The sequence below is a fragment of the Delphinapterus leucas genome, chromosome 10, assembly GCF_059928025.1.
Source record: "Delphinapterus leucas isolate spDelLeu-1000000601 "Yukka" chromosome 10, BTC_Dleu_Yukka2, whole genome shotgun sequence".
Classification (NCBI taxonomy): domain Eukaryota; kingdom Metazoa; phylum Chordata; class Mammalia; order Artiodactyla; family Monodontidae; genus Delphinapterus; species Delphinapterus leucas.
In genome coordinates, this window is record NC_143138.1 from 16,170,305 (window position 1) to 16,192,054 (window position 21,750).

The 21,750-nt window shown below is 37.4% G+C and overlaps 1 protein-coding gene across 1 annotated transcript in view; it reads left to right on the forward strand.

Moving 5' to 3' along the window:
• The window catches only part of CDKAL1 (CDKAL1 threonylcarbamoyladenosine tRNA methylthiotransferase), a 648,803-nt gene that overhangs the window by 92,537 nt on the left and 534,516 nt on the right, over nucleotides 1-21,750 (forward strand). Inside the window, exon 5 of the mRNA XM_022586761.2 lies at nucleotides 8,297-8,381. Within this exon, the coding sequence (XP_022442469.2) occupies nucleotides 8,297-8,381 (85 nt within the window). The remainder of the gene's footprint in view (nucleotides 1-8,296; nucleotides 8,382-21,750) is intronic.

The window sequence follows — 21,750 nt, forward strand, 5'->3', positions numbered from 1 at the left end:
CAGCCTCCCACTCCTCCAAGCCTAGCTGGTTAAAGGGGGCATTCTTTGTCATGGATCGCTTTGCTTTTATAAAATAGATTTTGAAAACATGGTTACTCCATGCTGTGCATTTACACAGTCCCTATGAAGAACAATAAATGAAATGTGGAAGGAAGATATGAATCTTTTGACTAGAATTTTTGTTTTGCCTTTTATTGGTTTTAAGATTTTTTTCAGTATGCTCCTTAAAGGTGCTTTAAAATTTTTGTATTATAGCATGCTCTGTTCTCTGAGTTTTTAGTAGGCATCCAATGATTTGTATTACATAAATAAACTCCCAGCTGTGATTAAACATAATGGACATTTAAACTGTTTGGACTTGCCTTGCCTCCCAGAGTTCTGTGGTAAAAAATTCCCCCCAAATGCTGTTGGGTGCAAAATAATCAAGACTTTTCTCCCTCTTCGTTTTGTTCTTGATGAATTTTTATTTGTATCAGCTTGCTTAGCTGCCTTACTTAAATCTATGGATTTAAGTAGTTGTAAGGCTCCTCTTACTGTTTGAGGCTGCTCCTCTAGTTGACTTTCAGATGGAACAGTTGTGTAAGGTAAATGGTTTATTGTGGGTACTGTTGATATGAACCATGCCCATCTCTTCTGTAATGCCACCATTATGCAGAAGGCTGCAGGGGGAAGGGAAGATTGGTTGCTTTGAAAGTCAGCCTGTGCTCTGCAGTAATGCTCCTGCACTCAGTATTTTTTTTTGTTTGAATTTTATTTTATTAATTTTTTTATATAGCAGGTTCTTATTAGTCATCCTTTTTTTTTTTTTTTTTTTTTTTGAGGTACGCAGGCCTCTCACTGTTGTGGCCTCTGCTGTCGCGGAGCACAGGCTCTGGACACACAGGCTCAGCGGCCATGGCTCACGGGCCCAGCCGCTCCGCGGCATGTGGGATCTTCCCGGACCGGGGCATGAACCCGCGTCCCCTGCATTGGCAGGCGGACCCCCAACCACTGCGCCACCAGGGAAGCCCAGTTATCCATTTTATATGCACTCAGTATTAATTCTTTCTTTACTTGCCTGTTTCCCACTGATAATGGATGGCCAAGAGCTGACATGTTCAACATCTTGGAAATTTTGGAAATAGCCAAACAGCTCCATTTGAAGCCTAGTTATTTGTCTTATTAGAAGTAGTATCATGAGGCAACCTCAAGGTCATGTAATACATTTTTTACTTTGTTTTTAGGTATTGTCTATATTATTTTTGATCAAGAAGCAAAGAGCCCCTAATGAGGCATTCTAATTTCCTTAAATTTACAGTCTCTGAAGTCAGTTTGTCTGGATTTCTAATCCTGGCCCCCTCTCTTACTGTGTGATTTTAGGCAAGTTACTTATCCTTTCTAAGCCTTAGATTCCCCCTCTGTAAAACTGGAGTAAAAGTTAAACTCACCTCAAATTGGGAGGATTAAATGGGGAAAAAAAAGGAGTATGAGGTGCTTGGCTCATTGCTGGGTACATAATATGTACTCAATAATGTTAGCTATTGTCATTATTGCCAATCAGATTTTTATTACTTTGGATTTAGAAGTAATTTATCTTGTATACATAAAGAAATAGTTTGGAAAGTAAATGCGTTTCGATTAAAACAAATAATAGTTTGTTTCTCCATCCTCACACTCAAAGTGGGTGGTGTGTCAATGACCATCATTTTCTTGGTTCAGTGAGTACAAAAGCTTTTAGCAGTGGGGAGAAAAGTCCCAGAAAATGTATATCAGGTCACTGTTTTCATGATGGATCACAGCAGGAAAATAGTTTATGTTCTTACCTTAAAATGAAAGAACACTATTGATTCTGAGCCCTATGAAAAAGGAAATTAAAAAAATTTTTTTAAAGGCTTGATTAGTTTTTTTTAGTTTAGTTTAAATGCTGTTAGAAATTCAAACAATGAAGACAGAGGTAAATTAAATATTAATGTGCCCCTTCTCAGGGTTAAACTTTATAAAATTATAAAAGTAATATCCATGCAAGTTTAAACAAAAAAAAGAGACTATAAAAGTGCATATTAAGACAATATTGGAGACCAGCTGAACCTTCATCTTATTTCCAAGGGCAAACACCTCAAACAGTTTCATATTTATGCTTCGAGAATTTTTGTTTTTTTACTTAGAACAGGATTTCCTCTTTTTCCATTTTAAAACACAAGTGAAATTCAAGACCTACTCTTCACCTTGCTTTCATCTGATGATATAACAAAGATTATTATAAATTAGTACTTACAGATTTATCTTGCTTTTTTAACAGCTGAATGGCATTTTAGATGCAGTCTCATAATTTATTTAACCAGTCTCCTTGTAATGGATATGTAGGCTTTCCAAGTTTTTTGCCTTGTCAGTAATCTTCCATGTGAATTTTAAAATTTATATGTGTGTACATATATATGTATGTGTATATCTGTGTGTTTGTATATAAATATGTGTGTGTGGTGCAAGTACCCTACAAGCACGTGTAGGAGAAATTCTCATGCACATTTAAATTTTTGACAGCTATTCCCATGTTGCATTCCAAAGAGTTTTGTCAGAATAGACTTCATCAACAGAGTAGAGCTTGCCAGCTTCCCCATTCCTTTGCTAGCACTAGGTAGTACCATACTTTCTAATATTTTCCAATTTGGTATGAGCACAAAGGATCTTATTTCGCATTAAAAAAATTCAGTGAGATCAATGTACATCGGGGTAAAGTTCTAATAGAGCAAACATCTAAATGTAAAACCCTATGTGTATTAAAATAAAACATGGGTGAATTCCTTAATAATCTGGGAGTAGAGGAAACTTTCTAATTATGACTGAAAATCTGGAAGCAGTAAGAGAAAAGTTTGATAGATTAGCAGATACAAACTATTATATATAGGATGGATAAACAACAGGGTCCTACTGTATAGCACAGGGAATTGTATTTAATATCCTGTGATAAACCATAATGGAAAAGAATATGAAAAAGAATATATATATATATATATATATATAACTGAGTCACTTTGCTATACAGCGGAAATTAACAGAACGTTGTAAATCAACTATACTTCAGTAAAATTTAAAAAAGAGAAAAGTTTGACAAATTTGATATCCTGAATATAAAAAAGCATGAAGAAACTATAAAAAAGTAAAATAACAAGCCGGGAGAAAATATTGTAACTTCTATCATAGACAAAAGATTAACATCCTCTTTGTGTGTGTGTGTATATTTGTGTATATTTGTAAATTAAAACTAGAGATTAAAATGACTATCCTGATAGAAAAATGGGCTAAAGATCTGAACAGATGGAAAACAGGGGGGGAAAAAACCCCCAACTCTGCAAAGGCCCTTAAACATGTGAAAAAATGCTCAACTCATTCTTAATAAGAGAAATGCACAGTTCAAATCCCACTGGCTTCCTGTTTCTCACCGCATTGCCAGAAGTACAAAGGTTTGATAGCACACTCCATGGGTGATGCTGTGGGTAGATGGGCAGTCTCATGCATTGCTCATGGGAATGTGAAGCCATGCACCCTTTATGGAGGGGAATTTATCCTTTGACCCAACAGTCACAACTTTTTGGACTTGATTCCACAGGTAATCTGGGAAAAATACAAAATGATATATGTACAGTGCTATTCATTGCAGCGCCATTTGAAATAATGAAGGACTGTAAGTAGTCAAATCTTGAGGTCTAGATTCCATCTGGCTAGCCTCAAGCGTGTAGCTTTTTACCCCAGTACTGGTATCGCAGCTCTGGCATTGGCAATATTTGGCTTATGTACAGATGATTTTCAGCTGCATGTCACGGGTTAACAAGGACAAGTGTTGGAGGACAGGTCTCACGGTGGGTAGGATTGTTTCCTGGGTCTTCTCGAAGTCTGTGCCTCCAGTCTTGGTGCCTTCTTACTGCCTTTCCCTTCCGTGGTCCTTTCTTGCCCATTTCCCTAGTCCTGTCCCCTGTGTTCTCCTCTCTAATTCTGTTTCCCTGTCCCAGACACTGGAGAACCTGACATGGATGCTCTGATGAAGGCAAGAACATAAGCTGTTAACCTTCTCTTAGCAGGTAGTGAACCCAGTAACCTAATTACCTACCAGCAGTAGGATGTTTGAACAGTTATTTTATTTGGGGTGATGAGGTTCTAGAAACTGCACATCTTCTGGTATTTCCTGATTGTTCTAGATGCTGCTGCTCTAAGGTAGACACGCCAAATACTAGCTTATTTCTTCTGTTTCAGATGCATCTCACCCCCACTCTGCCTCCTATATTAATGTTTGAAGTTGGGATGTATCTTAAAACTTAAAAGAACAGAGAATAATGTTCCACCTCTCTTGAAGAGCTGCTACAAATTTGGTTGTGTTTCTTATAGTTGATGGCATCTTAAAACCCAGAAAATGTGTTCATAGGGGGCAGAACATGTGGGATCACATTACTTACTGGCAAATAGCCATATACGATTTTCCTCTTCACTCCCCTTTGGTAGTGAGTTTGTTTTCTGGGTTATTTAAAAACCTTAAAAAAGGGCCTTTGCTGGGTGATTGTAAGTTGGCACAGAGCAAGCAAATACTCAAAATTGAGAAAGGAAAATGAAAAAGGGTGGAGGACCATCTTATTTATTTTGGTAACAATACTAGTATTTATACAGATATCTTTCTTGAACTCTTAGCATTTAACACAATTGATTATTTCTTTTTAAAGTACTTTCTTCTCTGGATTTCTGTGACACCATGCTCCCTAGTTTTTATCCCCTTATCTTATTGGCTGTTCCTTTTCCATGTCCTTTTCTCATCTCAACTCCATCAGACCTTTAAACAACCCGATGTTCTGTCTTCTGCTTTTTCTCTCTCCTTTTTACCCCCACCCTACATTCTCTCCTTAGGTGAGCACATCCATTCCTCTAAATTCAGGTATCTTTTTAGGGTTTAGATTCTCCCATTTGTGTCTCCAGCCTGGAGGACTCCTGTGAGCTTTGGTTTCATATATACAAATGGCTGATCAGTATTTCTAGTTGGACATTTAATAGGGATTTCAAACAAAACATGGCCACAACAGAACTATTGATTCTCTGTTCCCCAAATCCGTGCCTTTCCAAACCTCCCTCATCTCAATAAATGGCACCTCAGTAACTGGTGCTCAGGCCAGAATCTTTTCCACGTGTTTAGTGATCCTACATGATGCCTTCTTGCACGACTTATACCTGATCTAACAGTGAATTCTTTTAATTCTACCTCCAAAACACGCCTCCATTCACTTCTCATTCTTGCCATTGCTATAATCCCAGTCCAGGTTTCCGGGTCTTTCTCTTACCCTTAGACCAGTGTCTCAGCTTCCAGCTGATTTTCTTGCCTTTACTTTTTTCCCCACTTCTTTTGCTTTTACCCCATCTACAGACTTTTATTCACAGTGTTTCCATAATGGGATTTCTGAGGTAGGAATTAGTTCATGTTTGAAACCCAGTGGTGACTTCTCATTACTCTTAGAATAAATGTAATTTTCTTAACTTGCCAATATTATCTGGTTCCTGCCCACCTCTCAGACCTTTCTCTCCCTGGGTCCAATCACACTGGTCTTCTCTCTGTTACTGGAACATGGCAAACTTGGGCCTGTTTCATGGCCTCTGCACTTGTGCTATTTTCTCATTGGAATGCTCTTTCTTCTGATCTTTGCGTGGCAGATTCCTTCCGATTGTTTAAGTCTCAACTCAGATTTAAGCTTCCAAGGGAGACTTTCTTTTTTTTTGACACCAATTGTACTTGAACATGTTACTTTAAAAAAAAAAAAAAAATTAATTAATTTTTGGCTGTGTTGGGTCTTCTTTTCTGTGCGAGGGCTTTCTCTAGTTGTGGCAAGCAGGGGCCTCTCACTATCGTGGCCTCTCTTGTTGCGGAGCACAGGCTCCAGACGTGCAGGCTCAGTAGTTGTGGCTCACGGGCCTAGTTGCTCCGCGGCATGTGGGATCTTCCCAGACCAGGGCTCAAACCCGTGTCCCCTGCATTAGCAGGCAGATTCTCAACTACCGCGCCACCAGGGAAGCCCCCAAGGGAGACTTATTTTGACCAACAACCCCACAATTATTCTCTGTTCAGTACTCTCTTTAATCATCTTAATATCATTGACTGGTACCTGAAATTATCTTGCGTACTTCTGTCTTTTGTTTTGGTCAGGCTTCCTCTTTAAGGCTGTAAACTCCTTGAGGGTGGAAACTGGTTTCACTCTTATATCCCTAGTACTTAGAACAGAGCCTGACACGTAGTAAATCCTCCTTGTGTTTTGATAGTTGACTGATTTATGCTCGTAAGTAGAACAATCTGTGTTAGGTCCTGGACATTCAGAGAGCGGCAGAAAAAAATGTCTTCAATATCTCTTAAATAGTAATAAAGACAGGCTGGAAAAATGAATTATTTTAACACAGAATTGTAAAGTGCAAGAGTAGTCTAGACACAGTCTACCGTGGGAGTGCAGAGAGGGGGCATCTCACAAACATCGAGCTGAAACTGAAGGATGAAAAGGAGTTAGCCAGGTGGATAGGCAGGTGAAAGGGGTATGAGCTGTCATTCTTTGAAGAAAATAAAGGTATTCTAGGCAGATGGAATAGTGCAAGCTTGAGGAATTTGGTTTGGTGTGCCTGGAAGGATAGATGAATATAGGGAGAAATGAATATTGCAGTTGAGGAGGTGGAGATCTGGATAGGTCTTGAATACCAATTGTAAATCACTGTAAGGTTGAAAAGGTACTATGGTCAGATTGCTACTAGAGGATTATCTTTTCGGTGGCATTGTGGGGACTAACTTGGAGGGAACTAGAAGAGGTCGGTGAATACTCGTCATTACCAAGTTTGAGCAGGCAAGTGGCGTAATCAGATTGCTGTCTTACGAAAGGCCACTCTGGCTGCTGGGTGGGAAAATAGACGACTGGGTGGGGATGGGGAGTGTGAATGGAAGGAGGGAGACAAGTTAGGAGGGATCCTAGTATTCAGCTGATGTGTAGTAATGAGGAGCTTTCCTTTTCAAGAATTTGTGGATCTTATCTCTTTGTAAAAAATTTACCATTTTTATAACAAAATGTTTGGGGAAAAAGTTTTGCCAAGTTACCAGAAGCTTGGATGTGCTCACCATCCCTCTCATGTAATGCTCTCGCTGGAAGCTCCATTCCCAGGTAGAGAATGTACACACAGACATCCATATGTCCTTAGTTCTTCATGTCTTTTGACCTCTGCTTCTGTTCTTGTTGAAATAACATTGAAGGTGCTGCAGTTTTCAACTTTGGTTTTCCTTTCATTGTGGTAATCCTATTTTAATGTATAAGTCCTTTTAGGCAGCAAGGCTGTTGGAATAGCATCAAGCACTTCAGGCATTTATAAATTCATTTCGAGGGACTTCCCTGGTGGTGCAGTGGTTAAGAATCCGCCTACTAATGAAGGGGACATGGGTTCGAGCCCTGGCCTGGGAAGATCCCACATGCCGCGGAGCACCTAAGCCCATGCACCACAACTACCGAACCTGCGCTCTACAGCCCACGAGCCACAACTACCGCAGCCTGCATACCACAACTACTGAAGCCTTCGCGCCTAGAACCTGTGCTCTGCAACAAGAGAAGCCACCGCAATGAGAAGCCCACACACTGCAACGAAGAGTAGCCCCCGCTCACCCCAACTGGAGAAAGCCTGCACATAGCAATGAAGACCCAGTGCAGCCATACATACATACATACATACATACATATTCATTTCAATAAACGTGACGGGTTTGGTTTGGGTAATTTGTTGTGTTGCTAGTGAGTTTGTTATAGTGTATAACAGTATCTAATCAAATTAGTGAGGAATAAAAGACTCACTTTGATGTAAATCATTAACTTTTTCAAAGAAGACAAACAATATTTTTAGTAACATCTCAAGCTGAAGAATATTCAGTGTATAATACATGTGCTTGAAAAATATTAACACACAGCCTAAAAAGGGGCAATTAATTTCATATTCAGAGGTAAGATTAGGCCAGTTTCACTTTAGTTTTTGTTAGTATTAAATACTCGCAAGTATTCAAAATGTTTGAAGAAAATGCTTATCTTCTTTATATTTTAAATGAGAAGATAATAGCACAGGTTATATATTTTAATATTTATTTCTCACCAATGTTTCCATATTGAAGCAGTTATCTACTATGTTGTAATTGCCTGTTTACTTGACTCTACCCACTAGCTCTCTCTCCTCTCCCCCTGTGGTCCCAGTGCCATCTGAGTAAGCACTTGGATACTTTTGGCTGATTAAATGTGATACTTACTTTTCTTTTTCATATTTATCTTTTTAATAGAAAATGCATCAGAAGCAGACTTATGGCTCCTGAATAGTTGTACTGTAAAAAATCCGGCTGAAGACCACTTTAGAAACTCAATTAAGTAAGTAGACGTTGATTTTTTTTTCTTATCTTTTTATAAGTGATGTAAGAATTAATTTTCAGGAAGTTAGCTTTTAAAAGATTCCTAACATTACAAATACTCAGTATGTTATCAACAAAAGTATGAGTTGGACTTTGGGCATTATACTGTTTTGAATTTATCTGGTAAGGAATGAAACTTTAAGGTAGACTTTTCTAATAGGTATTTGAGTATTTGTGAAGTTAGCTAATAGGTGATTTGAATATCTGTCAAGTATTAACAATATACTTTTCTCAGGGAATCCAGTCTCTACATTTTGAAACTATCCAAAGCAGTCCTTACCTCCTTTCTCTTCCCTGTCCATTAGCACTGTTCTAATAATGCCTGGCCATCAAGAGAAGTACAGTTTATTGGGGGAGCGGGCATGTAATCCGTGGTTCTTGAATTGTTCCTCAAGTTACAGTGAAAGAAGTATCTTTTTTTCACATCTCTGAATCATACTCCACCCACTTCTTACAACCTTCATTCTATACATTATTTCCTCATTCACCTCTATTTTCACTGGTGCCTTTTCATTAGTATTTAAACAAGCTCAGACCTACTCAGCCCCATACACCCCTTTTAGCTCCGGTCCTATTTTTCTTCTTGCCTTCCCCGAGAGACTTAAAATTTTTGGCTGTGCTGCGCAGCATGTGAGATCTTAGTTCCTGGACCAGGGATCAAACCCCCTGCAGTGGAAGCGCGGAATCTTAACCGTGGGACCGCCAGGGAAGTCCCCCGAGAGACTTGTTAAGATTTTTCATTTCCTGACTTCACTGTGAAACTCAACCCCCACCACATTGGTTTTATTGTGAAATATATCATACATAAATGAGTTTATGAAACATGTACAGTTTAAATAAGGTTAACAAACTTAACACCTAATATCTACCACCCAGCATAAGAAATAAAGCATTGCTGAGACCTTAGAAACTGCCCCGTTGTCCCTCTTTCAGTCATATCCCTGAGATGTAACTTTTATCCTGACTTTTGTGGGTCATTCCCTTCCTTTTATTAGTAAATTTATCATCTGTTAAATATATCTCTAAACAATGTGTTGTTTAGTTTTGCCCTCTTTTATATTTATTGGACTTATACTGTTTGTGTTCTGAGATTTGCTTCTTTTCCTTAACATTTTGCTTTTAGATTTATCCATGTTGATGGATGTAAAATAACTGGCCATTCATAGTATTCTACTGAATGAATTTGTCACAATTTATCCATTTTATTATTGAAAGAGTTTTGAGTTTTCCCTGTGTTTTGCTTTCATGAGCACTGCTGCTCTGAATATTTTGAACATGTTTTCTGGTGCGGATGTGCAAGAGTTATTTTAGGATATGTACCTAGGAATTATTGGGTCACAGGTGTGTGCATATTCAAAGTTTTAGGTAATGATGAACTTTTCCCCCAATGGATGTACTGGCGCTCACTCCCACCAGTCATGGATGGGTGTGGCTGTTCTCCACTCTTTGCCAGTACTTGATATGGTCAGGGTTGTAAATTTTTGCCAATCTGGTGATGGAGATGGTATCTCAATGTGGTCTTAATTTGTGTTTCTGTGATTACTAGTGATGTTGAGCATCTTTTTATATGTTTATTTGCCATTTAGATTTTCCTTTTCTGTGAAGTGGCTCTTTAAATATATTTCCCTGTTATTTTTTTATTATTTGTTTGTGGGAATACATTAAATGTATTCTATATACTAATCCTTACATATTACATATGTTGTATCAATTGTGGCTTATATTTCACTTTCTTTTATGGTATCTTAGGATGAAGAGAAATTCTGGCTTAAAATTTATCAACCTTTGCCTTTGGGGCCGCGCTCTTACTGTTTAAGAAGTCTTTCCTTACGCTGAAGTTAAGATATTCTATGTATTTTCTTCTAAAAATTCCATGGTTTTTACTTCTTACATTCAGGTTTATAATTCATCTGGAGTTGATTTTTTTTTGGTATGATACCAGGAAGAGGATCCCATTTTATTTATTTATTTTCTGTGTAGACTCCGACTTTTTCCAGTATCATTTATTTTTTGAAAACCTGTCCTTTCTCCTTTTATCTATATATTATCCACTCTGTCATAGGCTGAGTGTCCATAGATGGTTGGGTCTGTCTGTGGGCTCTCTATTTGGTTCCACTGATCTGTTTCTTTATTTTGGTGCTTATTCTACTACTGCTTACCTGACATAGTCATAATTAGTATAGATTTATAATAAGTCTAGATGTTTGATAGCGCCAGTGCCTTTTTGTTCTCCAGTTTGAAGGAAGACATGTTTTTGTTTTTGAACGTGCTGTATTTAAAGTTACAGCTAAATGTTATAATAAAGTAATGGATAATATTTGATTTTTATCAAGTGTCTTCTATGTGGCAGGCACTGTTCAAAGTGCTTTACATCAATTAGATATTATCTAGTTTAATTCTTGCAGTCTGCCAGTGAGTTGTAGGTTCCAATTTTATTTCTGTTTTACAGGTGAAGAAGCATCTGTTTTGCAGATGAAGTTCTCTAAAGCTGTTGAGTTCATAAGTGGTGGAGGTGGGATGTTAACCTAGGTAGTCTCACTAGAGCCTGTGCGATGTTAAATTTAATACCAGGTAAAGAAGTCAGATAAGCAGTTACAGAATTGAGGCAGATATCAAAGAGGCACCACTAGAGGTACAGATTTTGCATTGTTTCCATAGAAGCGATAGTTGAATATGATGGTTTCCTCAACTTAGAAATCATGGAAGGAGCAGAGAAGAGTTGTTACCTGAACGATGGTGGGAGGCTTAGGAGGGTGGTAGTGATGTGAGATGGAACAGGGGAGTTAGGGTCATGGTTAGGACCAGAAGAAGGGAGAATTAAACCAAGAGCGGAGCAGGATGTTTACCAGGTGCTGCTTATTTTCAAAGAATGCCTTTTATGGGAAGTCTATCATGTTCCCTGATTATCTACTTTTTCTCCTATAGGAGAGGCATAAGATACAAAGATACTTTAGTGCTACTGATAGCCTCTAAGTACAAACCCCAGAGAATTCAGTTTGTGTGATTATCAATTTTAAAATGTGATTAACCGATACACTTCTAGACTGTTTCTAAAAGTTTATTTTAAAACTCAAATATAACTTGTGTCAATGGGTTTTCTTATATAAACTCTTGTGAATGCAGTTCAAGGTAATGATACGGTGTTTGAAAGATTAAGTGAGGTAATCACTTAAGATGTTTGTCATTTTAACACTACAACGCTAGTGGTAGAGAGCACAGGTTCCTTTAATGCACTATTCTGCTTGCTTGAAAGAAAATTTAAAAACAGTATTATAGGTGATTAAGTATTTTTTTAAATGGCTTTGAAAGCTTTTGCTAATCACAACTAGTTCTTGTTAACATACCACCTAAGCTAACGTTGGATTTGCTTCCAGAATAAATATAATCCTGTAGAAGGCACAGTAACAATTAACATTGAGAAAATGTCAAATTCAAGTGACATTTATACATTTAAAGACTTTCAGTGAAAGATTACCTACTCTTGTCAAGCATTTTGCTAATTTAAATGTTCCCCCCCTTTCACCACTGTCTCCTAACAAAGCAAAACAAAGAAAAATAGTTCATAAACTTTATTACACCTTCAGTCATGCGACACATTTGTCTTCTCTCAACCTCCAGCTCCATCCTTTCCCTTCAGCCTCCTCATGAGCATGCATTTTTTTCCCCCATGACAGTGAGGCAACATTTAAATTCAAGGAGACCCTGATAGGGTGTTTCATCTCTCCTTGTTCAGCTGCACCTAATGCATTATGCTCATATTCACCCATTTTCAGGATGGGCTGGGGGCTCTTTTTTTCTAACCTGAACCCCCTACAAATAATGATTGCTTCACTTTGCCACTTACTCCTGAGCGTTCGCCATAATTTCTGATCATCTGCTTTTGTGTCTCTCCCAATGTATTCTTTTTTTTCGACTGTAGAAATTTTTTTTTATTGAAGTATAGTTGATTTACAATGTTGTGTTAATTAATGCTGTACAGCAAAGTGATTCAGTTATACATATATATACATTCTTTATATAATTTCCATTATGGTTTATCATAGGATATTGAACGTAGTTCTCTGTGCCATATGTATTTTCGGTATTTAATAGTCGTTTGTCTATTATCAACTCATTTTATTTCTCTTGAGCTACCAGGCAGTAGGACCCTCTTGTTTTAACAGGAGAAAAGAAAGAAAACTGAGAGATTTACTATCTTTCATGTAATCAGTGCATAAGATCCCAGAATTGTGAATTTGTGACAAGACAGCCAGGGCCTTTTTTTTTTTCCTGGTGGTGGTGGTCAAAAGTATTAGTTTTGCAACTTCACAGTATAAAAAATATTGGGAGTATTATTTAACCTTGGTCACGGAGAATATCGGCTTAAAATTATTTGGAAATTTTCATTTTATACAGTAATGCTGACAGTAAATCATTCTACTTTTAAATAATTCCTTAATCTAGTCCAAGTTACATACCCGGCATGAAAATGCATACGTGTTAATCCGTAGGCTGTACTGCTCAGTACTTTCTACTAGTTGATCTAATTACTAAGACTTTACAGCGTTTGTATTATTGATGTTCAGATTGATAAAACAGTAGGAGTTTTAAGTAGTAAAAAAGGAGTTAAGAATGACTTTTCTGGCTGCCTTTTGAACTTTGAAATGTTAAATGCTATTGCCTTTACTAATTTTGAAAAAATCTCTAATGAGGCCCATGTTTTGTGATGGCAGCCTGTTGTATGCATACTCTTTCCTCTTGAGCATTTGCCAGTTGCCCTGTCCTTGTTTTATGCATTAAACCAATTTGATTTAGACAATATGGCCTTAAACTTGAGGGGTTCTTGAGTAAACGAAAAAGATCAAAAGTTTCAAAAAAATAAAATTTGCTCTTAATGAGAGTATCAAATAAGAAAACTCCTTTGGTTAATGCTTTATAGAAATGTGGGATCTTTTCCATGCCACCTAAAGGAGGTCATTCAGAGGCTGGTGAAGATAAACACGTCTTGTGTGTTCTGTATAAATGACAGAAAGAATAGCCAGCTTGCTTTGATCATGGACTGTCAACCTCTGTTTGACCTTGTGCGTTATTAACCCAAATGGGCACTGTGGTTTAGCCACACTGATAGTAGATAGATGAGTCACTAGTTCTTTGAACCACCTTTGCCTGTAGAAATAAATGGTAATGTTGAAGGGATGGTTTAGATATCTCAGTGAAATTACTTGAAAGAACAATGGAAATATAAGGAGAAATGGACAAAGAAGAAAAGTGTATGTTGAGACAGGATAACCTGCTTTGTATTATATCTCTGTTTAAAGGAGAGCTCTTTTTAGAAATAGCGTTCTGTTGATCAAGTAAATTATTGGATGTTCACTCCTATTATGAAAAGATTTTTTGCTTTATGTGGATTTGACTTTGAGTTCTTCATTGTAAACTGAAGTTGGGGGAGGCATCAGAATATTATTTCAACTTGAATTTGTAAAATAAATTGCCTTCAAAAAAGCTGACTTACTACGAACAGAGAAGTGCTTTCCTTTTCAGTTAGTAATTATACAGTTTAAAAAAAGAAAAAAACTCGACTCGTTCTGTTTTTAACTAGATTTGTTAGTAATCAGGTTATCTTTATTTTTTTAATTAAAAAAATTGGCATTGGGAGATAAAAAAGAATACTAGGTTTTAGTGTGGCCTTTTTCAAGAAACAGGTTAGGTAACGCAAGTTCTTTTGTTAAACTGATTTTTTAATGTTGTAGATTGTGGATTTTTTCTTAAAACTTAGATATTTTAATTTTGGCTTTTCTAGTATGAAATGGCTTTAGTTCAGTAGCACTTTTATGTTATTGTTTCAAGCGTCATTCATTGTTTGCTTTTACCAGTCACAGTCTCATGGTTCCAGCTATCCTTTCCCACCTTAAAGGTTTCCCTCTATATGGAAAGTTAGTTCAAAATATTGTACTGTTTGACTTAGTATGTATTGTCAGTTAAGTTTAGTCTAAGGCTATTGTTTTTCTCCAAGCAGTGCTATTTTTAACATGAGCTTACGTTTCCTCCTACCATTTCTCATCTACTTCCACTATTTAGATACTATCTGTGTGTTGATTACTCCCAAATTTCTGTTTCTGACCCTGGTCTCTCCTTCCAAGAACCAAACTTGTATGTCCATTGTATGTCCAGCTGCTTTCTGGACTTTTCCATTTAGATGCCCCTTAAAGTTGACACTTTAAATCATCGTGCCAGAGCCTCTTCATTATCTACCTCACCTTTTCCCCAGCTAATGTTCCTGTTCGTATTGCCTGTCTTGTTTGGTTACAAGGTCACCTATCAGATAGTCTGGGAGTTTTCTTTGACTCCCTCTTTCCCTCCCCTATTTTCCATCCTTCAGAACTGATTCTACTTCTAAAATATCTTTTCCTTCCTCCCTTTGATTCCTTCCTTCTCATTACTTTTGCCCAGTGTTAGTGTTTTGTTGCTTCTTGGAACTTGCAGTGAACCACTGTGTTCTCATGTTTCATCAGATTGCCACGAACTAGACACATATCTTTTGAATTTAATCCTTTCTCTCCATCCCTATTGCTAATGCCTTAGTTATGGTCCTCAATGTCTCTTGCTCTTATATTACAGTAGAAGTTAAGCTTGTTCTCAGCTCCTTTTCTGTTCTAGTTCATGCGTTCCTCTCCTTCCCACCCTGTAATGGTTCCTTCTCAGCTACATGATAAAGATATAATTTCCTAGTGTAAAAAGGTCTTTTAAAATAATCTGTTCCTTGCCTACCTCTATGGCCTCTTTTCTCGCCACTCCTCCATAGAATTTTACTTCTTGCCTAAATTGTATGATTTTCCCGACATATATAATGTGTTTGCATATGTTTTTCCTATTCCTTGGAACATGCTCTCCCTTTCCCCCAAAGGCATGCACGTGTGCATGTACATGCTCACGCGTGCCCCCCCCACACTCATGCACCCCATGTAATTCTACTTGGCAACCTAGTCATCTTGTGGCACTCATATCAAAGGTAATGCTGTGTGCAAGGTTATCTCCCTTCTAGCTCCCACCCTTTACCTCCAGGGTCCCCAGAGTTAATCACCCTCTGTTCTGTGCTACTTCTTTATCCCGTACAAACATCTATTGTTGCACATTACATTTTATTATTTGTTTACATATTTGGCTCTCTCCTAGATTGTGGTCTTGAGGTCAGGTTATTGACTTCAGGAAAATCCTTTTTTATGAAGTCTTTGACCCTCTGACTCTACCATGTAATGATTTTCCTTTTCTTGGGAAACAGATACCATTCATGGAGTAAGACTTGCTTGTCAGCTGTTCTGAGAAGAGACTCCCAAGGCACCTGTGAATCCCTTGTAGAGACAGGCTGTATATTTGCAAAAAGGGGAAAGAACATTCTAATTTGCAAAGATTGTACTAAAGGGCTCTCTTTTTAAGAAATCGTGCTGTTTTGCTTTTTTTGTTTTGCTTATAAACTAGGAAGAAACCTGCCCCTTCTTGTCCTAAATGAGATAAGAAACTTGTGCTTGCCACTATTGGCCCACAGTTTCTTTCCAGAGTAAAGTAGTAAAAGGAGTGAGAACTGTTCTCCCTTCTTGGAGTATTGCTTGGTCTTGGCAGAAGCTCAGCTGCGAGGGGCAGGACCCTGTTCTTCTTGCCAAACTAAGTGGACTGGCTCTGCTTCAGGACCTTGGCCATTGGATTAACTGAAGCATTTCATCTTGAGTCAAAGGGCAACAAAGGTGTAGATAAAAACCAGGTAGTGTTAGACCTTGTTTTGGACACACAGTTTGTACTCAACATGTGTTTGTACACTTAGGTTTTAAATTGATTGATTCTTCCTTTTTTGGGAAGAGTGCTTGGCATCATTCTGCTGTCAGGGCATCAGCAAGTCATTGCTAATGTATTATTTTGTGTTAAGTATATTATTAATTATATAACTATATTAATTTCACAACACTTGTCTTACATTTGAGTATCAGATTGTCCAGTTTCAATGAATGAGCAAAAAACATTAAAAAACACCAAAGTGGGAGAAAGAAATCAACATGGCTGTTGTGGGGTAAGAAGTAGATGTTTTGGAGAGGTTGATTTGATATAGGATCTTTGAGAGAAGAGTGGAAGAGTAAGATCTATGCAGACAGTGATGTTGTCTCACTTGTTTACTGAGGGATCCTTGGTCTCTGGTACAGTGCCTGGTAAATATTTGGCACTGAGTTTTGCATTGAATTGAAAGCTGATTTGATGAAGACCAAATTTCTCTGGATAAGTTGCTGTTTATGTGTTAGGTCTTCTTACTGTCTACCATATGTGAATTCATATTATTCAAGTCTTAAGTCATGGGTCTGTTTAGTCTACTTTCTGTTGATGCTAGGACTTTGTATTGTTTTTTCTCTGTCAGCTAGTCTGGGGTTAATGATGGTATTAGAGGAACATGCTTTCTGGAAACATAAATGAAGAGTTCTCTGTTGATTCCTAAAGTGAGGGGTGAGAGTTACATAATTCAGAGCAGATTTTGACACATTTCCTGCTACAGACTTTAGTTGTTTGTCTCCTATCCATGGAAAACATGGAGATGAATGGGAGTGCAGGGAGATTATTACATGATAAATCTCAGTGAGAAATTTGATGGGGAGTAAAGGAGAAAGTATATTTTAGGATTGAATTCCTGGTTGACTTTAAAAAAATGAAGGAATAGTTAAATTTACAGTTGTAAGATAAGTTACTTAATTTGCAAATCAGGAACAGAAAAAGCAGTTTAGATGTAATAAATCATTATAAAATGCAAAACTGAGTTTCATAGCTATCAGAAATCTTTTTGGAGAACAGTATTTTGCATATTTCATGATTACTGTTACATCAACAGTTGCTTTGTTTTTGGCATTTTAAGCAAGAGAGTAAGTGAAAGAGGTCAGAGTATTATGTACTGGCAACAGCTGGCTGATAGCATTGAATACTTACGTAATTAAATATATGTGTTGGCTGTTGTCCTAACAGCTCTGTAGGTGGAGGCCCCAGAAAGCATGCAGAAACTTGCTTCAGCAGGATTAAAGAAGAAATCAACATGATCTAAGCCTGTGCTTTCAGCCAGGAGTGATTTCCTATTGTTTTGGTTTGAAAGACATTCTACTTATTCTTGGTGTGTGTTTTAATACAACAGCAGAGAAAAAAAGAAACGTATTTTTTTACTCCCCTTCTTGTATGCTCTAAGTGTGAAACACATAATCTTTCTTAATTTTTGGTCACTCAGTAGTGTTGTTTATTAACTGATGACCTTTAAACCCATAGCACACAATATTAAAATATTAAATGTTAACTATTTCTGTTCCTTATTTATGGTTACAATTAGGTTTAGGTGTCCTCTGGGCCATATTAAAATAGTTACGTTGATTTTAGACTGCATTAAGGAATGGTTGTCTATGATCATCAAAAATTGGATAAGGGGTGGCAGGGAAGGATAAAATCCTCAGGTAACAACTCTGCCTTTAGTTAATAGTCTTATGTGTGGGTGCAGATTCTACTCAAAGTACCTTATGTTTACCTCTATTACTGTTTTTATAGCTCAGGGGCTGAGGGCAGTCCTTGAGGCACCTTTGGGTACAGGCTTTGATGAGTGGATGTTACCTTTGTGGGATTAGGAAAAGATGTCAGTTCTTGTAGACACAATCCGGCACAGCTGTGTGTGGCTGCCCCTATAAATAACCCTGTATTTTAATCATATCTTCATCTGTCTGCAACCCATTTCAGAGTTCCTTAGGGACAGCCACTATGTCTTTTATCTGTATCCCAGCACCTAACACAGTGGTTGCCAATAATAGTTGAACAAATGAATGAACCAACTCATGTGTTTGCTTTCTCTGTATGTTTTTTCTCCTCACCCCCCCCTCCACTCCCTGCCTCTGTCAGAACAAGTGTCTTCCTCTGTAGCTTTTCACAGAACTTCTTCTGTATCTCTTTCCTATTAGATTGCATTACTTAGAAATTAAGTTCAACCCAATGTCATAGAGGACCCTAAAAGGAGAAGCTTAAATAAGATAGGGGGTTTATTTTTCTTTATATAGTGCAAAGTCCATAGTTACGAAGTTGCTGGCTTTGGTTTACCAACTCAAGGATGTGAGGGCAAAGTCTCTAAAGTTTTATTGATCTTTCCATTATGATATAAAATGGCTGCTACTCTTCAGCCATCATATGTACTTTACAAAAAGGAGGAACTACCAAAAGGGACAGTGCCAGCTGAGTTGGTTCCTCCTTTAAAGGCACTTCATTGGAAGTCCCACACAGAGCCCTGTGTTTGCATCTCATTGGCTGGAGCCATATTACATGACTACCTCTATTTGTAAGGGAGGCTAGGAAATGTGGTTTATTTTCATTTGTTTTAGACTAGTCATGTTGTTGTTCCCAACAGAATTGGGGTTCTGTCAGTACTGAAGAAAGGGAGAATGCTCACTGGGTCTTAACTTGATGCCTCTGCTACAGGTTGTAGTCTTTGAGGCAAGATATGTATTTTATTTACCTTCTTCATTTATCAGGACTAGAGTATTGGATGAGATTCTCAACATATTTGTGAACCAATGGCCCTTCTTTCTCCTGTTTACTTTATTCAGAATGTTTAAGAAACAACACAGTTGACATTTGAGAACTTTTCTTCTTTTTGGTTACCCTGAGCTGTCTCTAATGAAGTATTGATAATAACAATAACAAAATACACTGGAGAAGCTCATGGCTTAGATGTTACATACACAAATAATAATAACAAAAAAGGATAATTGGGATTTTCACATATTTTCCACTCTTAAGATCTGCAGTGACCATATTTGAAATGGGATCTATGAGGAAAGTATATATCTCATTGTTTCTGATACTCCATTTTGTGATAACAATGATTATAAACCTGATTTAGAAACTAGAAATTTTACAAGAATTTAGACAGAAAGCAAAAGCAGAGTTTAAAATTATCACAGAAGGTCTTAACTAATTGGAAGAAAGGTTGAGACTTAAGTTCATTCTATAATTAACTACTAGAAAACAGTATTTTATATAATTCTAAAAAGTTTGTTTCAGCTGAGAACAATGCTTTTTTTCACTCAGATAGAAAGTTAGTGTTTTACATTTAACTTGGAAAAAAAAAAAGTGGAGAATTCAATGTAAGCAGTGAAAAGCTAACCAAAGGGAAGAGTCCTATAAAACTTGCTGTAGGGTTTCTGTAGGTTGGCGCCATTGGATATCATTAGAGGAAAGTTAGGAGTATCCAAGCCTCATCCTAGATTGTGAACAATCTGAACATTCTGCAAGTGTCTTTTTGTGTCCTTGCAGAGATACTCTGCTGAACCACTGTTACAAACTGCCCAGATTTATTTATGTTGTAATGGCCCATTCTTTGGTGTTTTTCTTCTTGTGGTGAGTGAGTGAGAGAGACAGAGTGTGTGTGTGAGAGAAGGAGGGGGTGGGGAGAGAGAGAGAGAGACAGAGAGAGAAGGAGAGGGAGAGGGAGAGAGAGAGAGAGAGAGAGAGAAGGAGAGGGAGAGAGAGGGAGAAGGAGAGGGAGAGAGAGAGAAGGAGAGGGAGAAAGAGAGGGAGAGAGGGGGAGAGAGAGAGGGAGAGAGGGAGAAGGAGAGAGTGTGTGTGTGGGAGACAGAGGCAGAGAGGGAGGGAGGGAGGGAATGTAGATGCATTAAGAAAGAAATGACAGAATCACATGATACAAATTATTTTGGGAAAAAATACAAATTAAGGTGTATGTCAAGGCTCTCTTTTACAACCAATATGTTTTAGAAATCAACAGCTCATCCTTTGTGCCAGCCAGTGATGTGCTTTCTAGCTCATAAATTTCTTTTCTAAGAGGGATCAGATAAGCAAGTTTATGGCAAAACTAAAACGTTTAACTTGATGCTTTCCTTAAATGCCTGTCAGTAGCTTATGATAGTTACTGAAGGGAAAGACTTGTTTTGCTTTAAATGAGAAAATATTTTGGGTCAACTTTTTAAATAATTTTTTTGTCATCTGCAGTTGAAATATTGATTAATTTGTTCTTTTGATGTTTTTACTCCTTTAATAAATAACAAAGGTTTTGGTGTCATTGATCATTTACATTTAAAAATGATAATTTTTAAAGAAACACGAAAATAAAACTGATGGATATTCCATTGAGCAAATCCTGGGCACATGGTACCTTGAGTATATATGTTTCTTATCCCCTCATTGTCCCACTGGCTAAATAACTTTGGGCATCTTTTAGAGCCTTAGAACTCTGTGTTAGAGGAGAACACAGATGGAGTTGAGACCCTGGGTCCTGGGAAGAAGGTGTACCTGTGTTAGAGGAGGGGGCCTTATCTCTAGTCCTAGTGGGGGTGGAGAGGAGGGTAAAAGATCTAGAATCTGAGGAGTCTTTTCTTCTCCTATAGGCCTACGGCAGTGTTTCTGAACCTTATCAGACCCAGTGATCCTTTTGTATAACAAATGTTTAGCAAAGTACCCTTTAGTAAAATTCATGAATAACATAACTTACCCATACACGTTATTACAAATAACACAATGCTCTGAATATAATTAATGTAGGGAGAAATAAACAGAAACATTGGTAATGTAATATATATTTCAAAATATAAGTACTCAGGTACTAATACACCAGAAGACCTGATGAAATCACCTATATGTAGAATTACACTGAATGTGAGAGTAATGAATTCCATCTGATGTGTGTATAGCCTTAACAGCTTAAATACCGACAATGACATTGCCCTAGGGATGTGCCTTAGATTCTAGGACTAGATAATGTAAATATGTTTTTTACCTACTTGAATGTTTAATAGGAGATTCAGAACTCTTGCAGGACATGTGGAGTTATTTGTACAGGACAGACATGTGCCTCAGAAGACACCTAGCACCTCTGACTTATGCCCACTAAATGGCAGTTACATTCTCCAAACCAGTATCACAACCAAAAAGATTTGATAGATTTAACCCCTAGTGATTATAATTTCTGTATGGCCTGAAGCACCCAAAACAAGATTTAAAAAATCTATAGAGATTTAAAAATATATATAATATATGTGTGTATATATATATACATATATATGAACATATAAATGTATATATGAATAATAACAAAGAGCTCCATAAATGAGACAGCTTAATTAAAAGGTCTTCAAAGGGTATGAACAGGCAACTTATGGAAGAGGAAATAAGTATGAAAAGTTCATTCATCCTTACCAGTGATCAGAAAAATACAACTTAAAATGAGATACTGTTTTTTTGCTGAGTAAATTGGAGTTTTCAGTAGAACTGGTGGTCCTAAGATTCGGGGGAAATGTTTGCTCTGATATTATTGCTGGTGAGAGTCTGAATTACCACAG